Genomic DNA, 20,225 nt, shown 5'->3' on the forward strand with positions numbered 1-20,225 from the left:
GGCGGTCTGTGGCTCGGACATGGCGGCGGGGGGGCTGCCGGCTGAGCACAACCCCTTCTCCTTTCGCGAGTTCGTCCGCAGCAAGGCGCGGGGCGGCGGGGACGCGCTGCAGGTGAGGCCGGGGCGCGGTTGGGCCCCTCCGCGCTGAGGGGGGTTCGACCCGCGCCTACTTCAGCGCCTTTGCTCCGCTTTCCCCTCGCAGCCCGGCCCGAGCCTCGGCCCGCTGTTGCTGCGGGATCCGGCGCCGCTCGGCGAGGCGGAGGACGATGAGGAGGAATGGAGCGGGAGCTACCAGCCGCTGGCCGTGGAGCAGGCGCACCTCGCCGCTGCGGGCCCCGCATCGCCCTCCGCCGGCTCCTTCTCCGAGGGCGCGGAGCAGAGCGCGGCCTCCCTCGGAGCCCCCGCGGGGCCGGGCTCTCCCTCCGTGCGGCAGCCCAGCTACGAGGAGGTGAGCGCCCCGGCCGGGCTCCCGGCACCTTGCCCGGGGCGGGCACAAACGCTAACGCGGCCTTCGTCTTGTGTCGGCCGAGTTCCAGTGCTGGGTTGCCACACAAACTCGCTCTCAAAGCTGCTGTCAGCGGGAGCTGCGCCATACGTGGCAGCTTGTTAACGCAGCTTGAAAAGCAATAGGCTTGAAAAGCTGCTCTGCAGCATGAGCCGAAGCCTGTACCTTTTGTGTCCCACTGCTTTTGGCAGCAGGTGACTTCCTCATGCTCCTGCCCTTTGAGGTCCTGTTAATTTAGACTTAATACCCTTTGAGGTCATTTAGAGTTAACAGTGTTTGATTAGTCATATCTGTGCTGGTGGTTCAGTGCCGCACAGGGTCAGTGTGGTTTTCCCTGCTTGAAGCCACTTAACAAAGTGCGAAAGTAAGCTTGAGTGTCATAGGCAGTGTAAAACCCCTCAGCACTAGAGTTGAAGCTGGACATTTCTTGTGGTACTGGCTTTGGAGTGTTGGTAGTGCTGTGAAACTGCACCCTCTTTTCTAATGAGGGTTTTTCTTTTTATAGCTGAAGGAAGAGAATGCCACTTTGAGAAGCAAGATCAACAAGCTTCAGATTTTCTCTGAAACTCAAGCAGACAAGTGCGTAAACCACAGTGCGGGGGAAAGTAACCACATAGACAAGGAGTTGTCTTAAAAGAGGTGCTCAGTGGAGACAGTCACCGTCTTTAAAGAGGAAAAATGTAGTTGAAATCTGTGCTATTTGTTTAAAAAGCTTTTTAACCTGATTTTCATCTTGAAAAAGGCTTGGAAAGAGTAGCAAACTGACTGCTGAGGAGTGTGTGCGTGGCTTACACTTCATGCAGTTTAGGTGCTTTGCGACAATGAGGGTAGGGCTTGACAGGAGGTATTTCATAAAGCTCCAAAATAACAAAATAATCTTAATCTCCCATTTGAAACAAGAAAAGTGTTTTTCATTTTTGCTGGTGACCAATTTGATACTGGGAGACTTGATTTTCCTGAGGTTAAACAACCTGGTGACCAATGTAGGGTGGTGTTTAAGGGTTCCTTAAGTTCCCATCCGAATCCTCTGCTGCTCCTTGCAGTGAGGCAGCTGTTGCTTCCCTGGTGATGGGGTAACTGTTTCAGAATTACACTCTCCTAGGCTGATTATTTTCTGTAAGGCCTTTCCCCTGGATGGGTCCCACTAATGCTATGCTAATGTCTATGGAACAAAGAAATCCCCTGAGCCACCCTCTAGAAGTGTAGTTCTGTGGGAAGTCTTCATTGCTCTTACAACAGGAAAGAATGAGCTTCTTGTTCCTTCTCTATTTTCTTCTGAAAGTATTTGATGCTGCTGATGCTCACTGAACGTTGTCTCTTTTAAGGGTGAGGAAGCTTGAAAAAAAGCTTGAGGAAAACAAAATCAAAGAGGAAAAAGAAGCACAGGATTTGGAAGCGATGGTGCAGCACGTGGAACAGAACCTCCAGCTGATGACTGTGAGTGGTGGTGGTTGCAGAGGCAGCTTGCAGCCAGAGCTGTGCAGTTCTGTCCTTTTTCCTTCCCTGGGAGCATGAGGGAGCACTGAACAGCTCGGATGCAGGCTCAGACTTTTCCCCCATAACACCACCGTGTCCCAGTCAAGAACTTTTGTTACCTAAAATAAGGGAATTTTTTGCATTAGTCCCATTTCTGGATTCATAAACAACTTCAGCAGCTCTTTTGCAGCCTTCTGAAAGCACTTCCCATGTGAGCTACCAGCTGCTACCCTGCTGCTTATTTATACCAAGTACTGTTTCCCCCAAAATAGTAGTAATTTCACATTCAGAAGTGATGGGTGGCACTGGAAGATACCAGAAAGGAAAACTGGGAGGGAGGAGAGGAGGCATCTGCTCAGACATGTCTGGGGCACTTTCTCTTCTAATGCATTTGGAACACGGGGTGGTGCATCTCAAACAGTTCCATGCTGGAATGTGGCATTCCCGTGTAACTGCCTGTTGCATCCTAACCACGTTGCTGTGGGATAAATGATCTCTGTTCTATTTCAGAAACGGGCTGTTAAAGCGGAGAACAGTGCTACAAAACTGAAACAGGAGAACGCATTCCTGCAGGTGGGAAGAGGTGCTCTCAAAGCCAGAGGGATGTGGCAGAGCCTATATAGCGTTAGACGAGGTGTCAACACTGGTGGCAGCTTCCATCCCTGCTTCCACCACTGGCTCCTGGTTGGGTCTGTGAAGGAAGCAGGCTTGAGGGCATGCTGCTGTGGATGTGCTGTGTGTGATTTCAGCTCAGTTTCCTGTCGGAGGCTGCTCTTCAGAGCTGGGAGGAGCCTCTCCAGGTGGTCTGCTTATGGCATCTGTTCATTATTGGTTATGCCTAATAAACTGTGAACGTGTTCTTTAGCTGCTTTAGTTGGGGATTATTACCTGTGGGAGCTCTTCGGTTTTGAGGTGAAGTCTCTCTGCTCCCTCCCCAGGTTCAGCTCAAGAATTACAAGTCAGAGAATGAAGCCTTGAGGTTGGGCCAGGCAGCAAGTCTGGCCACGGTGAGGCAGAACGCGGATGCTGCCCTGCAGAACCTTCTCACTGTCATAACCAACTCTCAGGCCTCCATCAGGTGAGTTGTTTTATGATGACCTCATAACACCATCCAGAGCTCACAGCTAAATGTCCTGCGGGGCTTTCGTTTTTAGGATTGAAACTTGGGTTCTTACTTTTTGTATGTTATCAACTGCTCCATGTTGTTACTCACCCGCAACTTGTTTTCCTCCAAGTTTAGGTAATAAAAATGACTAGAACGTGCAAGTCGTATTTTTTTACTTAATGTCAAAACCATTATAGAGGCTCTGTAGGACTCCTACACCTCTCCAAGCCTCCTGTACCTCAAGAACCACAGTCTTCAGTCCAGATAAACTGCTTCTGGAAAAATCACAGTACCTGAGTAAAAACAACTGACCTGGCATCTCCTTCACCCTCTCCCACCTAATGCTGTGTCCCCCCTCCTTGCAGGCAGCTGGTCTCTGGAGCAGAGTCACTGCAGCTTGTCGCCGATCTCCTCACATCCATAGACAGGATTTCAGAAGTGTCCCAAGATGGACAGTGACTGGAACAGAATGGAAACCATTCCCGAAAACTCTGGTTTTGATACTTGGCTCATTGTGATACACAAAGCTGTTGGTGCTGCTGCCATTGGACTCCTAAAGCCCGAATGGACAAGAGTACGTGCCTCTGGGCTGGGGCCGCGGGTCCTCCTTCCTCTGCACCCCGACTTCCCGCTGGGACCCCACAACGCACTGGGGTTTGGCTGAGACTCCCGCTGCCATTCTGTCCCCATCCGGACTGTTCCATTGCCACGGAGGGAGAAGGGGTCGGGAGGGGTTCGTGCAGCGCAGGGAGGGCTCCGGGTGCGGGCTGTAACGCTCGTCCCGGCCGCTGTGTGACGGGTGTTGCGGAGCCATTAAAGGCGGCGGCGGAGCCGGTGTCCGGTCAGTGCGGGCCCGGGGCGGGGAGCAGGGACCCGGGGGAGCCCTCTCACTGTCCACGTGCTACCATCCCCACCCCTCCGCGGCATCGGCGGCGCGTTACATTGGCTGCGCGGCGTCACGTGCGTAGGGGCTCAGCTGACCGCGGTGCGCGGCGGTGATTGGGAGGGGTGTGCGGGACAGGCCCGAGGCCGCGGTGCCGCCATGTCCCGCGGGCCGGGCGCGGCCGGGCCCCGCAGCAGCCCCGCGGCCGGGGCCCTGGACCTGAACGCGGAGCGGGAGAAGATCCGGCGGGAGATCGAGCAGCTGGAGCGGAGCCTGGAGCCCGGCGGGGCCGCCAGCGGCGCGGACGTGTCCGACTGCAGCTCCGGCACGGGTACGGCGCGGCGCGGGCTCGGCCCTTTCCTGCCTCCCCCGGTGCTCCGGCTCCTGAGGTGCGGCCCGGCCTGACAGGACGAGCTCGCGGCGCTGTCCGGTGACCGCGCCGTTCCTGCCGGGTGTGGGCGGACTCGAGGTGTCTCCTCAGGGCTACCCTTAGCAGGAGGAGCCTCTTGCACCGGGACAGCCCCGGTCAGGCTAGCGGGAAGCGCTGAGGACCTGTTCCGCCGCTGGTGGAGGTTTCCAGTTAGGGCGGGCGGTAAGGAGCTGACTCATGAAACGCAGCCCACCAAATACTGTCCGTAGTTAAACCGCAGCCGTTTCTATGCTGTCAGGATGGCAGTGCAGGCGCTGCTGTGTGAGCAGCTCCCTTTCACACCCTGCCTGTGCCTCCCCCGGTTAATTTTTCAAAGCAAAAAGGAGGTGGTGATAGAATTGGGGTTTTGGTACCTCTGGTTGTCACAGTCACTTCATCCACCCGTGTTTGAGTTGACCCCATCATGCAAGTCTGAATACTGTGTGTCAGAAGACTGTAGCCACTCTGAATGCAAACCCAGATGTTCCTGAAGAGGGTGGAAGGGCTGTCAGGTGCTTTATGGGTTCTATTGGGTTGGAATGTGCACTTGGCTGAATACTTTAGAGTCCACAATGTGCTGTGATGTGTAGCACCAAAATGCAGCTTGATTGTAGCAATCAGGAGCTGCTTTTTTCCTACTCTAGAACAAAAAGTACATGGAATATAGCTAAATATCATTTTTGGTTATATATTGACAATATTGGCCAAAGACTCCAGTGGTCTTGGCTGAGATACAATGTGTTATTGCATGTGCTTTGATTGAAAAGGTTTGGGTTTGAAGCTTTCCTCTTGTACTCCCACTACAGTTAGTATTTCTGTATTTTTGTTGTCTAACAGATGATGGTGAAGATGATGACTCAAGTTCTCATCCTGAAATGGTAACTGCTTTCTCTTTACACATACCTCTCCATCTGTCTACTGAAGAGAGCAGGAGAAAGGGAAATAGAACTCTGTGCTGGGGAAATCCAGGCAGCTGGCTTGACTGGAGCTCAGGAAGGATTAATAATAGAAATGGAGGTTTAGTTGTTCATGCCCAGGACTTTGTAATTCACATGTAAGAGACAGATTTGTTCATGTCTAGACAAATGAGGGGATCAGGGGCCTCACTGCTCTAGTTCTTGCTGATCTCTGTCACTGGAAACACCCTGGCTTCTGAGGAGGTCACAGAAAGAAATCATCAGCTTGTGATCAAGCAATCTTTTACTGCTTTGTGCCTGAGGTATGCTGGGCTTTACAATAAATCAAGCAAAGGATGAGTTGCTTCAGTAGAAGCACAGATGAACTGGAAATGTGAAGAGTTTAGCAGATTTAGCAGCTGGGAGAGCTTCAGTGTAAAGTACTCCCGGTTTGCAGGAGCTTTGCAGTCAGGCTGGTTCAGATAGCAGCTGAACTAATGAACAGGGCAAAGGGGAGCTGGGCTGGACTGGAACCCGTTCCTGGGAGAGTTCAGTTCAAACGGCCAGGGAGAGACAAGCGGTTATGTGCCTTCTGTTCTTTTAAAATCAGTTTTGTAAGGTGATAGAAGCAGTGAGTGATTCTAAGAACTCGCCAGCAAAGCTGAAGTTGACAAGCGGGTATTCTTTATTGCAGCGCTGGGAGACACAGGGGATCTCTTCCTAATGTGTCTCGTTCAAGCATCAAACAGACTGTGATTATATTGTTGCTTACCGTATGTATTCATTACATTTCCAGTAAATGCCGTACATATTCATTAGATTTCGGGGAATTGCTTTACATAGATCCACGGCCATTTCTGCATGCGCACAATAACGTGGCGGAGGTCTTTGGGATCCCTGGTGGTCCTTTCGTTATCACCTTGGTCTTCATCTCTTCTTCCTCTGGCTGAGCTTTAGGTTTGGAAAGTGCCGTTGTCCTGTCAGCAACCACTTATCTGGTACTGGCTCGTTATTGTGAAACCCAATAGCCAAGATACTTTCTCATTGCTATTTGTTACTAAAGATCTGTGACCTTTAATTCTATGCACAAAACTCAACTGCATTTAATTATTTACAAAGGCTTGTTCTTATTTCATGAGTTACAAAAATAATAATGTTACATACCTGCTTTTCAGCAAGCATTTTTCTTCCTTTCCCTCCCTTAAATGCCTCAACTGCTTCAAGGAAATGGAAAGAGAAGATGACAGTAGTGATGACGATGATGATAATGATGATATTGAAAGCAGTTTGCCACAGGATCCAGAAACCTGTCTGCAGATGAACCATGTGTACCAGGAAGTCATCCAGGAAAAGATTGAGGAAGTTGAGCTTCTCCTTGCACAAAACAAAGAGCAGCAGGTAGGTGGGTGGAACAGGAGTAAAATGTTCATTCCTGTGCTCTTCTGCGTTGCCATTTGCCGTCTTGCCTTGACATCAAGCCCAGTAAAACTTCCCAGGGCATTCCTAGACCACCACATGTACCAGTGGAATTGACTGCAGCAGTTGCAGTCTCTTGTGCTCGGGTGACTTGGCCAAGAACCAGGTTCTTGTTCTTCGTGGCACTTCAAACCGGTGTCACTGGCCTTCAAATGGCTTTTCTGACTGATGTTTCCATGGTCTCTTATCACCAAAAATGCATCACTTGAGTATTTTATATTTTAGCTTCTTGTAGCAGGTTAATGTTTTCTTAATCATCTGCAGTGCACTGTACAACCTTAGGAAGCTCCAAATCCCATATTTAACACATACACTGATTTACAGTCTGGTCTAAATTGAGTTTGGACCCTGCCTGGGATGTTTGTGGTGGCTCAGCCACTGCTCTCTCAAATTAGGAATTTGAAGGAGACACTGATACTGTTTAATTCCTGTATTGCAGAAGGAGATCATGTGTGAGCTTGGAGGTCCAAAAATAGCAAAGGCAGGAGATGGCAGAAATCTACCAGCAAATATATTTTTGGGTCATTTTATGAAGCCATACTTTAAGGATAAAACAACAGGAATTGTAAGTAAACATCACTAGATTACACACTGATATGACTTTCAATGGTAGATACAAATTGTAACTGTTAAAACTGTGTTACCTTTTACTTGTGTAACTGAATGTCACTGGTGTCTTTGAAACGTTGTTTTTTCCTCATTTGTTTTTTACTCTCTGTTGGAAATACTTGTTCAGCCCACGTCTGTGATGTCTGAAAGCAGGTTCTGAGGAGAGGCATTCCAGCCATGGGCACTTGACCATTCTTGCTTTCAACTTAACTGTGATTGATTGTCTTCATCTCCACAGTCCAATTCCATGCTGCTGCTTAAAGTGCTGTTGAAATCTCATTGTCTTTGAAACTGAGTTTTCTGTGGCAAATGTCACTACTTTTTTTCCATGTGTTTTTCAAGTGTTGTTAGCAAAAGGAGATCTTGACTTTTAGTTGTAGCTGAGATGTCAACTGTCACCGTTCTTCTATTATCCCAACAGTCAAGCATTGCCTGGTAATTTGTCTGTTAAATCTTACCCAAGTTGGTAGCACACCTGAAGTAGGTACAGACATGTAATACATGTCCCCATGTTCAAAAAGCTTCTTCAACTGTCAACTAACACGAGCAGGCCTGGCTCTAAGCTGGGAGTGTGCTGTGTAAGCACAAGCTTACTTCTTTCATGTATCTGTTTGGTTTCTTAGGTCTTCTGGTGTATCTGAGCTAGTGTTAGTAAAGGTAACTTTGCAGTTCGAATGTGACAGTTTGCACAGGTTTGAGTTACCAGTCTCTTTTGTAACAATCCATGCTTTCTAAGAAGGAAGAGTAATTTTAATGTGTATCTGACTCTTCAAGTATATATAACCCTTGTAATCTTCATTAGGGCCCTCCTGCCAATGAAGATGCCAAGGAAAAGGCAGCTCAGGGCATAAAATCCTTCGAACAACTGATTTCGGCAAAATGTAAGTAACTCCATATGCTGTTCAGTGTTCCGTAAGAGCTATAACAAATGTATATATTCATATTGTTAGTCCCCCACATTTGCAGTTAAATGTTCTAATGTTTCATACTTGACTCACAAAAAAGGCAGTTAAAAGTAAATGGGATGTTCCAGAAATTGTTCCAGGGAACGATTAACAACTCCCTTCCTTCATTTGCATTTGTTCTGATGCAATAACCCCGTGAGCTCTCCAAAGCCAGATGAGATCATGCAAGGGCACTGCTCAGATTAGAGCAGTTCCAGGGACACTTGCAGCCCTAAATGGTTCCGAACACCTCGGTGATGATTTTTCTTGAACTCTGTGGAACTGAAACGGAGCCACAGGCTGTGCCTTGCCTGAGTCAGGCTTGATATTGGTGATTTAGATAGGGAGCTCTTAGTGGAGACCGGGGGGATGCTTTAGCTGGGGTATTGAAAGCAGTGGCACTCTTTTTTTCTTGGTAGTGGCTTTGCACTAATGTCTGAATGCTCAATTATGTTCTTTGGTTTAGGGAAGAGCAGGGAGAAGACATTACTGCAGAAATCAGTAGTCAGTGACCGCTTGCAGCGCCTGCTGCAGCCCAAGTTACTGAAGTAAGTACTGTGCAAAAATCTTCTTTCTCCTGATGAGAACATTATATATGAAGGAAAGACAGGATATGTGTGAGGACTGCACCTTCCCTCAGCAGGTCCTGTGAGCACCAGTGATACATAGCGAGTTGTAATGGTGTGCCCAGCTGGAGATCTCTGTGCTGGTACAGTCTTTGTTCCTGTTGCAGCAACCATTGGTTCTCTCTGTAAATACCAAAATAATTAATCTGAGACCTGTTCTGGGTCAATGATTTGCATTGAAGGGGCAAAAATAGAACAATGAGTGTGCTGTGTGGGAAAAACTAGAACAACAGCAGTTGTGTAATGTGGAAATAAACTTCAATGATACTGATGGGGAAACCAGCATTGCCTTATGCTTTCTGATGCCATTGTTTTATTCCCATTGCCCTATGCTTTCTGATGCCATTTTTTTATTCCCATCCAGTCATATTAAGTAACCATCAAAATGTCTTTGAACAGGATGAGTTATTGGAATCAGAAACTGGAGAAAGTCAAGACTGAAATGGAGAAACAGATCTTGGAGAAGCAAATCAAAGAAGTGGAGCGAGAAATAGAGGCAATTAAGTGAGAAATCCTTTTATGTTTTTGGTGAAAATGAAAGTCTGTTCTTGGAGTTTTCCTCTTGACATTCCCACTTTCCTTGAGCACTTCTAGAGGTGACATTTGCAGAAATCTTCATTTGCATTGCCTTGCAAAGAATGAAGTGCTGTTCAGGCTCTGCAGAGGTCTCATCCCCACAGTTCTTTACTAAGAATCGTGTTCTTTCTTTCTTTCTCTTTGTGCCTTCTGCTTTAGCCAACTCCCAGAAAGCGACTTGTTAGGAAACAGATTTGATGAGCATGACTGGGAGAAAATTTCAAACATTCACGTAAGTTGAGAGATGAAGTTTTGTTACTTCGGATACCTGTGTCCCTTTCCTTGACAATTACCTGACCTGGTCTTGTTTGCTTGCGCCATGATCTCAACTTGCTAATTTGATGTTTTAATTCTGCAAAACTTAACAATAAACTCTAACTGGAATGCAGAATAGATTCCTTGTATCGGTGTTCCTGTCTGCCCTGGTGTTTCACTCCCAGCTATGAGACAAACCAGATTCTTCTCTTTCTTTTAGTTTGATGGACAACGTGGTCCGGAAGAGCTGAGGAAGTTTTGGCAAAACTGGGAGCATCCAAGCATCAACAAAAAGGAATGGACTGAGGAGGAAATCGAGAGGCTAAAGAAGACAGCTGCTCAACATGGTTATCTGGACTGGCAGGCTATAGCTCAGGAGTTGGGGGTAAGGTTCTGAGCTCAAACAGGAGGTGACAAGTCAGTTAATCCTGACTGGACTGTGGCTCATTAACTGTGTTAATTGTTAATTCTTTCCTTGGAAACGTCCAAGAACAGTGCTAAAAAAGTCTGATACTTTAGCCTTCCCCTTTTGTTTTTTGTCCTCATAAATAACGAGTTACCTGCATATCTCTCTTCCTTCTATTAAGACGAACAGGACACCTTTCCAGTGCTTGCAGAAGTATCAAGTCTATAATAAAGATCTGAAAAGAAAAGAGTGGACCAAAGGTGAAGATCAGATGCTTTTAGAGCTTGTTCAAGAGATGAGAGTAGGAAGTCATATCCCATATAAGAAAAGTAAGTGACCTGCAAGTGAAAATGCTTTCCATTCACGTCTTGGATGTTTCTGCACACTGGAGCACCCAGCCTGCTCTGATTCAAGGAACTAATGAGGTTTTATTTCCTATGAATGTTTCCATTTCCAGGATAGTCACAGTTCTGTGTTTTCACCTTAACATTCTGGGCAGAGCAGGGCACAACAGTGCTGTGACTCACCTGGAACTACAGATGTACACACTTCTTAACCTCCTCGCTGGGGAGGTGAATGGAAGGGGATGGTTGAGTTTTCGCTCTTCCTCCTTGGTGGGAGCAGTGGTATGTGCTTTTCCTGTGCCTGCCTGGAAGTTTCATTATATCAGCAAGAATTTAGTATCTCTTGGAACCTTTATCCATCTTTGAAATTTGGTTGAAACTGGCAGAATTTCAGAGTACTCACTCTGACGGTTGTGTCAGCCTTGATTTTATATCTGATGATAGCAAAATCATCAGAGTTCTTCCCTAGAAAGCCAGCATTCATTTGTGCCCAGCTGTTTGGCAGTTTTCAGTGCTGTGCTGTGCCCAGAAGCTATTCTAGGAAGTCAGTACTACTGCTTCTCTTCCTCAGAGGTGTGAGAGGCTGTGTGACAAGTGGGGAATAGAGCTGAAAATAATAACCAATTGTCTGGGGTCCTAAATCCAAGCCTGTGAGTCTAACACCTGGTGTCTTGAACCTGTCAGATAAGTATCGGAGCCAAAACTTCCTAGTTCTGTGTTGTTGCAAGATGGATTGTTGGGTTGTCATGTATGTTGTGTGGATGATGCCATTACAAATAGTAACACTTTGTGTATGCCACACTCTTTTGATTCTTGTTGTGTAACACTGTTTAAATATTTAAGCTGAGACTAAAGTGCTGCTTTATGGCAGCCCAATGTTTGGAAATATCACAGTTGTAAGTAAATGAAGAAGCATGGCTTGCATCAGACTTTAAAATACACCTTTGCATTTCTAGTTGCTTATTACATGGAAGGAAGAGATTCTGCTCAGCTGATTTACCGCTGGACAAAGAGCGTGGACCCCAGTTTGAAGAAGGGACCCTGGACACCAGAGGAAGATGCTGTAAGCTCTGTTCTCTGATGCCTAGAATTGCAGGGCAATTGGGAGGGTTAGACTGCTGAGGTGTTACATGACTATCTACACCCAAGCTTTGCCAGAGGCACAAAGGAATCTAAACCAGACCAAGGTGCACAGTTCACAAGTCAAGAAGGCTTAGAAGTTCCTAAACATGTTTGTTCAGAGATCTGTAACACAGTAGAAACAAACACAACTGCTTCTGTCTCAGGCCTGTTAGGGTTATTGCTGATTAAGAATTTCAACTCTTGCTGTGTCTGATTGACACAGATGCTGTTGGCTGCAGTTAAGAAGTATGGAGAGCGTGACTGGTACAAAATTCGGACAGAAGTGCCAGGGAGGAGCGATGCTCAGTGCAGAGACCGGTACGTTCCATGTGGTAACTGAGCTTTCAAGTTTATCGTTGCCTCTGGTGTGCAACTCCCTCAGTGGAGTTGCCTGTGGGTTAGCAGAAGTTGGAAGGGATGTTGCTGAAAATAAGCAAAGGAGTCATTAAATGTGCATGAGTGCATGTGGGGAGGCAAGGTTGTCATCTGTATCGTGTGTGTCTGTGACAGTGATCTACTCAGTTACTGTAACAGAACACAAACAATGAGCTGCCGAGCAATGGTCAGCCTTGGACCCGGCTTCAGGAGCCTCAGAGTACAGTATGGCCTAATTCCAGTGGCCCGATTTACAGCTGCCTGTTGTCATTCTTAATCATGTGGCCTGATACTTTTGGGAACAAAGAGGCTGTAGCTGTGCTTTATGAAGGGAGTAGGGATGGACCCCTTAACAAAAGGAAAGATCTGACTAGGAATGCTGGTTTTCTTCAGCCTTGGAGTATGCAGTGATAGTCAGAACTGTACAAGCCGGACTGAATGTTACTTACTTCAGTGTTTTCATTTTAAAGGTACTTAAAAGCATTGCACTGTGATGTAAAAAAGGGCAAGTGGAGTTTGAAGGAAGAGGAGCAGCTAATTGAACTGGTTCAAAAGCATGGACTGGGTAAGTGTTTCTATGGCTTAATCTTCAGAAGCTGAGAGAAGTATTACTAAGGAATTTAAGTTTTCTTCTCTTATTTTAAGGCCTGCAGTTGATAGTAGCAGGCTCTACTTCATACTGGTGATTGCAACCTCCCTTATATTGTGTGCTCTGTTCCTGAAAATTCAGTTGTTGAGGGGCTGTGTAGTACAGTTGTATAGGTGTGTTGGCCAGGTGTCAGAGCTGTGAGTAGGGTGCGTTCCCCTCTAAACAGCCTGTGAAAGAGTTGTCTTATTTTCCCTAAGACAACTTTAATTAGCAAATAGAAGTTTTTCAACATTTAAACTGTTTTCTAAACATCCTCTTACTGCTGCAAGGGAAGGTGTAGTTCTGCAGGGGTTTTCATCATTGCTTCATTTTCTACTAGTTTCTAACTTGAGCTGAATGTATAGTAGTGCAAAGTCTGAAGAACACAACTGGGTATTAAGTTTTTGAGATCCATTCACATAGGAGCTCTCTCTCTTATACTAGGAAACATATAATACCTGTATAAAGTTCTGCACTGAAAAAGCCTGTTGTTCAGTTTGCTGCACTAATAGGTGTGCTCTGCTCTGCATCCTTTTTAGGTCACTGGAGTAAAATAGCTTCTGAGTTGCCACATCGTACTGGCTCCCAGTGCCTGAGCAAGTGGAAGCTCATGATTGGGTCTAAGGTATTGTGCAAATTCCTGCTGTGACACAGCCTCATCTCTTTAATTAAGCTTCTCTAAACTTGCACTGGATTTAGTTAATCTTAGCAGAAGTAAAGCAGAGCTTTCCATTTGGAAGCTACTGATAGGATACTGCCCTGTGAAACTTTTTAACTCGCTTTTAACTTTAACAAGTGAAGGGTGGACACTGGCTAAAACTTGTCTGTGCTTTTTCTCACTGAGAAGAAAAGATCCAGACCAACAAAGCGCCGGCACGTGGAAGAGAGTTCCAGCTCTTCCGAGACCAGCAGTGAAGACATAGAACTGGACTTGTCAGACAGTTCAGAGGAGGAGACTACGACAACCAAGGAGGAGTGTGCATTGCCCAACATTGATTTGTGGGTACCAACACAGACAAATACACAGGAGTCAAACAAAGGAAGATATCAAACTCCATCCCTTTTCTTTCCTGCGAGTGCAAAGCCCAGTAGCAGTGAAGTTCCAAGTACAATGAGTGACGGAGACAAGGACAGAGTTGCCAATCAATCAGCAAAGTTGAGCACCCTCCTGAGGGGCATTGCACGTCCACATTCCACAGACATCGTTGTGAGGAATCCAGCAGAAGTAATAAGCAAGGTGAATCCTGAGATTCTCAGCCCGTTCTCGATGGGATTAGAGTTTAGATCAGAAGTGACTGGGAAGTGCAGTTGCTGCAGTGAAGGGCAGACGATGGCAAATCTTTTTCGTGCCGCTTGGCCGCTTTCTCACTGTGCCATCGGGGGGTGCTGTTGGAAACTGAGCTGTAAATTGAACAGAAATATCTAGCCCTGCCTCCTGTGCATTACCTAGGAAGTTGCTGTGCTCTTTCTGCACGTGGGGTCTCAGAAACAGAACTTTATTTAGGTCTTCATAAGGCCGAATGGTTCAGTGACTCGTATGTCTCCATCCTGGTGACTAGGGTGTATAGGCTTAGGGTTTGGAAGAATTCACTTACACATCTCTATCTGATTCTGAGCTGGTTTTCGGCCCAGGTCAGGTACTGAAACACTCCAAACCCTCCTGGAACATATTTGCAGAAAAATGCTTCTTAGCAAGATATTAAATGTCTAAATTGCTATTTGATATCATGTAAGCAATATTGTTCTGACTTACATGCCCTAGACTGTGGAGCCAGCTGCACTGATGATAAGTTTAGTTACAGAAGTGGCTGTTCTGGGGTTGTGGTAAGGGAGGGTTGTAAGTGCTTATCTAGTGTAATCAGTCTTCTGTTACAGCATTATTTTACTAATAGAAGTTTAAGGAAGAGTGAGTGGCTTTTCCAGACTTCTCCTGTTCCTTCCTTTGTCCTGTTAAGCTAAAAAATGCAATGAGAATCATCCAATAAATCCTGACCCTCAGTGTGGGTTTTGTAGATACTTCACACAAAGGTTTTTGTGACAGACATTTGGTATTGTGAAGATGCACAAGGACTGAAAGATAAAGTAAAAGTCTGCACTTTGGGGCTGATTTTGTTGAATGAGGTACTTTAACCAGCAGGACTGTTGACAACTTGTGTACCTCTGTGTATGGTCAGTGCAAGGAATTTCCTGAGATAACCTCCCTTTTATCTTGTCTGGTTTTGTATTAAGGCCTCCAGGTGTGGGAAGCAAGTGCTGCGTGTTACCCTGGAGAACGTGAGAAGAATACTGAGGAATAACACGTGCTTCCAGAGGAAACTTGTGAGTACCTCTTCTGTCCTGTCTGCTCCAGTGATATGAGCACTGCCGGGTTGTACTTAGTGCGATAAAATCACACATCTTGCACTGTTGTAGTCCCAAGAGGAAAAGCTCCTAATTTTTTCCAGAGCTGCCCTGTGAATGGTTTATCCTGGGGCTGATTGTGGTAGAGCCTTCCTAAATAGAGCTCTTAACTGTGTATTTCTTCATGCACAGCAATCAAAGATACTAAAACCTTCTGCTGCCATTCTAACAAAAGCATCTGCAGTTAGTACTGATGGCCAGAAGCTTCCGGGCCTGCAGGACATCACAGAGAAAATGTGTCGTCAGGAGAGAGAGCGCTTGAGAAGAATGAACCTGGACAGAAAGCTGCTGATGGCAGTGACACCCTGGGTGGGCGACGTGCTGCTGCCCTGCACTCTGCACACTGGGAGGATGGCTTTTCATCAGACAAAAGGTAGTGAGACCCAGCAGGGATAATGCTCTGCTGCTTCCTGGCATCCTGCAAAGGAATGCCCAGCTGATTGTGATGTTGGGCTTCTTTTATAGCTGACTATATTCGAGAGAAGATTAAATCAATCAATCTCACGAGCACACCCCTGTTTGCGCTTTTCATTCAGGTAAGGTTTCTTGTCTTAAGAGCATTTTCTGCTTTCAAACAGTAGCAATCTTCTGTGTTTGTTTAAATAATGGCTTATCTTGGTTTCTTAATTACTGGATTAATCTGACCTCGTGCTTGCATATGATGTTTCTTAGATAAATCTGCATCCGAAATCTAATACTGTCAAGGCGTTTTCTGTAAGTGTAAAAATGTCCCCAGAGCCTTGCACATAAAGCTTCCCCCATCCATCATGTTTTGTCTCGGGCCCTGTCAGAACACTCTTTTTCTCAGGCAAATTTTAATGAAGTTCTCACCTTGCAGCTCTTTCAGATCGATACCAATGGCTGTATGAAGATTATTCGTGAGAGGAGGCCGAGGCAGTTAGCGCTGCTTAGGGCTGATGCAGGGCCTCAGCAGGTATTATGCATGTTCTGTTTTTAAGCTTCTCCCTCTCAAATCTTGACTAAAGCAGAGCTTTTCTGAATTGTGGGGCAGCAGAGCTGTTTGTGCACATGTTACCAGTTTGTGACGGTTCAGAAGCATAATAAAGTGCTGGTTCTGTGGCTGCATGTATAGGATGTTGGCAGATGGGAGTTTGATTCGTGTCTGTGCTGTTTTAATGATCTTTAGATACCTCACAAGTATAATTTAATATAATTTTTTTTGCAGGCTTCCCAAAATACGGACACTTCCTCAGGTACCTGCCAGAACATTTATTTTTATGATGTGCAAGAACTTTCCCTTAATCCATCACCCTTACATTAATGAGCAGTTGAACTGAAGGAGGCTTTCACGCATTGCCATGCTCATTTTTCCTAGCTCTTGGATCTTTCAGTTATTGGCTAAGTATGTTACCCTTTGGTAAGGACTGGAAAACATACTGAAGGGCTGGGGGACCAGTGTCAATGAGTCACCAGGTCTGTGACTGTCACTGTGAGGCTTTTCTGCAGCACTGTACTGGAGTCAGGGTGCTTGCACCGACCACAACCTCAGTTTGTTGTTGTCACCTCAGCTGGGGTGAAGTGCCCATGTAGTGCTGAGCAGTACAGTTCCTTGGGTGCAGTGTTAAGGTGCCATCCTGTCCCATCTGTGATTTCTGGGGAAAGTTACATCATTACTGAACTATTGGTGAGCTTGCTGCTGCATCACATTTAATCTGAAGGATGGCAGGATGGGGCTTGATTAAATGAAGGCTATAGTGTTGTAGGATCTTTCACAAACAGGAATTCTGCTGTTTCCTGTGCAGGGTGCTTGATGCTCAGTAGCTAAGGAATGGCTTTTGAAAATACTGTTCAATCTTTTTCACTGTATTGCTTTATTTCCCCTCCTCTGCAGGCAGCTCATCACAGTCTTGTGTTCAGAGGAACTCCCGAAGGGGCATCCCAAGGAATGCTGTGAGGAGACCTTTTACCTTAAAAGCAAGGGAGACTTCTGCTGCTGTCTTTGAGAGCAGCACCCCAGCCACGCAGGGAGCTCTTCCAGCCCAAGCGCAAAGGCGTAAGCCTAAAACTGTCTCAGAATTGCTGAGGGAGAAGCGGCTCAGAGAGTCCCGGGCTAAGAAGGCTATGCAGAGGACAGTGTTTGTGGCCCCACAGATGCTGGTTTCGGCACCTCTGATAATCCAGCACCCACCACAGCAAATCATTCCTCCTGCACAAGCAGGGAGCAAGCCTGCAGCAGTTGGTTGTACCAACAACCAGGTACAGTGTGCACCAGCTCCACTGCCAGCATTTACTGCTGTTACTGGTTCAACTTGTACCACTGTTGTGCTTGAAAACCATTCCTCATCAGTGCCAGGAACTGGGGAAAGCCCTGGTTCCTCACAAGGAACAGAACTACTGTCCAATAAGGAACAAAAAGAACAAGCTTTGGAAAGTAGACTTGAAGCAGGGATTTTTCCAGGCGTGAATCCAGCTGCAGCAGAGAAGGCCCCAGATCAGGGAGTCTGCAATGGTCAGGTCCTAGCTGGTAGCTCAGCTTCAGTAGTGTTACAAAACCAAGCTTTTGTGCCACGTCAGATCACAGTGCTGCCTGTTGGCATTGAGTCTGGCACCAACAAATTGCCTCTTTCCACACCAGTTACCTGTGAGCAGTTACCAGTTACTGTGCCACAACAGAGGCCTGTCAGTCTCTTGTCGACTCTTGTAACCCCACAGACTGGTTCTCATTTGATTCCCAACAGCATACTGCCTTTCACATGGGTCATAACCCCCCAGGCTTTGCTCCCCACTGCTGTACAAACTGTGGTGGGGGTTCCTCAAGGACTGCCAGCTGCTGCTGTGGGAAATCCATGTCAGGCAACTGTGGCTTCCAGTGGCAATGTCTCTAGCTTAGGGGTGCCTCCTGTACCAGCTGGAGCAGATGCACCTCACCCCAGCAGCACAGAGACAAAAGCACCAAGCGCCCAGGTAGCAGAAGGAGCATCTTTGGGAAAGGCAGGTGACCATTCCACAGTTACCTTGCCTGTGACCTCAGTGAGTCCTGGAAGCACCACAGCCAGTGTTTCTCCTGCAACACCAGCATGCTCAGAGGGCTGCTCCAAGGCTTCGGACTCCCCTGCAGCTCAGACTGCTCCTCCACTTGATGCACCAGCCCTGCATGCTGTGCTGCTGCCCCAGACACAGAAACCCTCAGGCACTCAGGGAGCTGATTCCCAGTGTGTGTCGAGTCTCACTAGCCTGGGAAAGAGCCATGATTCCATTACAATAAATGGAATATCATCCAATCCAGGCATCATCACAAAAGGGCTTGTGCTCCAGCCAGGAGTTCCAGTTCCTCATAATACTGCCCTAAGCAACTCTGCTGCACAAGTACTGAAAAACAGACCTATTGCCTCCAAGCCCCTGGCTGTGCAGTGTGCTGACAGTGCACCTCAGCCAACCACTTCCAGGGCAGAAAAGACTGTTGTTGACTTGGGCCTGATTTCCCTTGAAGATGGGAGGCTGGTGAAGGAGTGGATGAGTGGAAAACAGGGTGTCCAGGTACCATCACTGCAGACCAGGCTGCCTTATTTGCCACCTTTTCTGTGCAATTTAAGAACCCTCGCGAATCTGCTTCTGCAGAAAACAGCTCTAGAAGAGCAAGCAGCATCTCTTCTGCCTCCTGGCTTCAGTGGGGATGAGGGCACCGGGGTTGATTTGCATGCTATTGGAGAACTGGTGCAGGAGAAACTCGGTGATAACCCTGCTTACCTCCTACTGAAAGCCAGATTCCTAGCAGCCTTCACACTCCCAGCTGTACTAGCAAATCTGCCTCCTCCGAAAGTGGCAACAACTCTGTCAGCCAGCAGGAAGCAATATGAAGAGAGTGACGAAGAGGAGTGGCAGAGTGAGAAGGAAGTGTCTGAGGAAGAGAGTTGTGGGAATGAATTAAGAGGAGTACAGTTGGATTGGGCAGTTGGTGATGAACCTGTAGACAAAGATGCTGATTTACTAAGTCAGGTAAGAATCAGAGCTTTCCCATAGTAAAAGCCAGCAGATATCTTTCTGTTCTGGCTCTGACTTCTGGGCTATGTTCACTGTAGTTTGAACTGGGAGCAGTTGGTCTAACACTCACAGCAGTTCTTCACTGCCCTATAGCTCTACTGCCAACCTCAGTCCTGTGTCATCCTTCACCAGGCTCCCTTCCACTCCTGCTCTCCCACTCATGCTATATCCAGGTTGTCCTGGTGCTTTTCAGGGAAAAATCTGTGGTAGGGGTATAATTTATGAGAGTTGAGTAGTTTGTGTTGACCTGTGTTGTCTGGGACACTCTGGCTTCAGCAGTCATAGCTAAAGCATCACTTGTGGCAGGCACAATGAATGGCTGTGCCCAGACAGAAACTACAGCAGGAATTGCTCTAGTTTGGTAGCTGAAGCAGGAAGAAATGCCAGTGTTGGCTGCAAGTTTCACTCTGAAATCTTTGGTGTGTTTTGTGCTTGCTGACACATTGGTAATAGGATGATGTTGTCCCCATGCTTCATTTGGAAGGTAAATGGAAGATTTTGGAAATCTTGCTGAGCTCCCTAAATGAAAAGATGGCTGAAGGGGTTCTGTTGTGATGCTGCTGGTTCTCGTGGTGTTAATAGTCTCTCTGCTTATATTGCAGGGCATGGGAGCTGAACAGAATGCTGCACAGTTTGCCTTGGACTCCTGCACTGATGCAACTGATGCCAGTGCTCCTCAAATCAGGAGAAGCACCCGCTTCAGGAAGAGGAGGAGGATGTGAGAAGGAAATGTGTTAGTAACTACTCAGTGAATCTTGTCTTTCTTGTCTAAGAAGAGAACCTGAAACACATGTGTCTGTGGTACAGTGAGACAATGAATCATGACCCTAGGAAAGGACTGAAATTAGCTTGACTTTTCTTACTGTGGGACAGAGTTCTATGATCACCCATTAATCACAGACTAAGGCTGATGCTTTTGGGGGAGGGAAAGCTGATGTCTGCATGATAAAATTCTGTACAAAAGTCATGAAGTTCAAGCATTTGGCAGACTTTCAGTCCATGCTGCTGCCTCCTGGTATTGTACCTGTACATGTATAACAGGACACCACCCACAGGGTACAGGCGTGTGCTGTCTGAATATCTGTTGAGGCTTTTGGTGAAACAGACTGAGTGCACATGAACAGGGTTTGATTCATGTGGGTTTCAGATAAGACTGTTTGGGTTTGTTCTCTAAAATTGGTTTCAAAT

General features: G+C 46.9%; 2 protein-coding genes across 6 annotated transcripts in view; both read left to right on the forward strand.

Moving 5' to 3' along the window:
- Nucleotides 1–3,586, forward strand: ENTR1 (endosome associated trafficking regulator 1). The gene is made up of 7 exons (XM_080630883.1): nt 1–112; nt 203–448; nt 1,011–1,084; nt 1,831–1,942; nt 2,492–2,554; nt 2,920–3,059; nt 3,452–3,586. The coding sequence occupies exons 1-7, from the start codon at nt 20–22 to the stop codon at nt 3,543–3,545; spliced, it is 822 nt and encodes a 273-aa protein (XP_080487009.1). The 5' UTR covers nt 1–19; the 3' UTR covers nt 3,546–3,586.
- Nucleotides 3,517–20,225, forward strand: part of SNAPC4 (small nuclear RNA activating complex polypeptide 4) — a 17,377-nt gene continuing 668 nt past the window's right edge. Inside the window, exons 1-22 of one of the 5 annotated variants that reach the window (XM_080630874.1) lie at nt 3,517–3,660; nt 5,216–5,256; nt 6,499–6,672; nt 7,190–7,315; nt 8,162–8,240; nt 8,770–8,851; nt 9,329–9,433; nt 9,665–9,737; nt 9,981–10,145; nt 10,348–10,495; nt 11,467–11,573; nt 11,856–11,950; nt 12,478–12,572; nt 13,175–13,260; nt 13,483–13,872; nt 14,865–14,954; nt 15,168–15,408; nt 15,501–15,571; nt 15,874–15,969; nt 16,222–16,249; nt 16,888–18,992; nt 19,640–19,770. In XM_080630874.1, coding sequence (XP_080487000.1) covers nt 3,651–3,660; nt 5,216–5,256; nt 6,499–6,672; nt 7,190–7,315; nt 8,162–8,240; nt 8,770–8,851; nt 9,329–9,433; nt 9,665–9,737; nt 9,981–10,145; nt 10,348–10,495; nt 11,467–11,573; nt 11,856–11,950; nt 12,478–12,572; nt 13,175–13,260; nt 13,483–13,872; nt 14,865–14,954; nt 15,168–15,408; nt 15,501–15,571; nt 15,874–15,969; nt 16,222–16,249; nt 16,888–18,992; nt 19,640–19,759 — 4,527 coding nt within the window. In that variant the 5' untranslated portion in view covers nt 3,517–3,650 and the 3' untranslated portion in view covers nt 19,760–19,770. Of the gene's footprint in view, nt 3,661–4,000; nt 4,301–4,355; nt 4,562–5,215; nt 5,257–6,449; nt 6,673–7,189; nt 7,316–8,161; nt 8,241–8,769; nt 8,852–9,328; nt 9,434–9,664; nt 9,738–9,980; nt 10,146–10,347; nt 10,496–11,466; nt 11,574–11,855; nt 11,951–12,477; nt 12,573–13,174; nt 13,261–13,482; nt 13,873–14,864; nt 14,955–15,167; nt 15,409–15,500; nt 15,572–15,873; nt 15,970–16,221; nt 16,250–16,887; nt 18,993–19,639; nt 19,771–20,225 lie in introns of those variants that run through there. The other 4 variants (XM_080630871.1, XM_080630872.1, XM_080630873.1 and 1 more) reach the window with 4 other exon arrangements.

The sequence above is a fragment of the Psittacula echo genome (genome assembly GCF_963264785.1).
Source record: "Psittacula echo genome assembly, chromosome: 16".
NCBI classification, from domain to species: Eukaryota; Metazoa; Chordata; class Aves; order Psittaciformes; family Psittacidae; genus Psittacula; species Psittacula echo.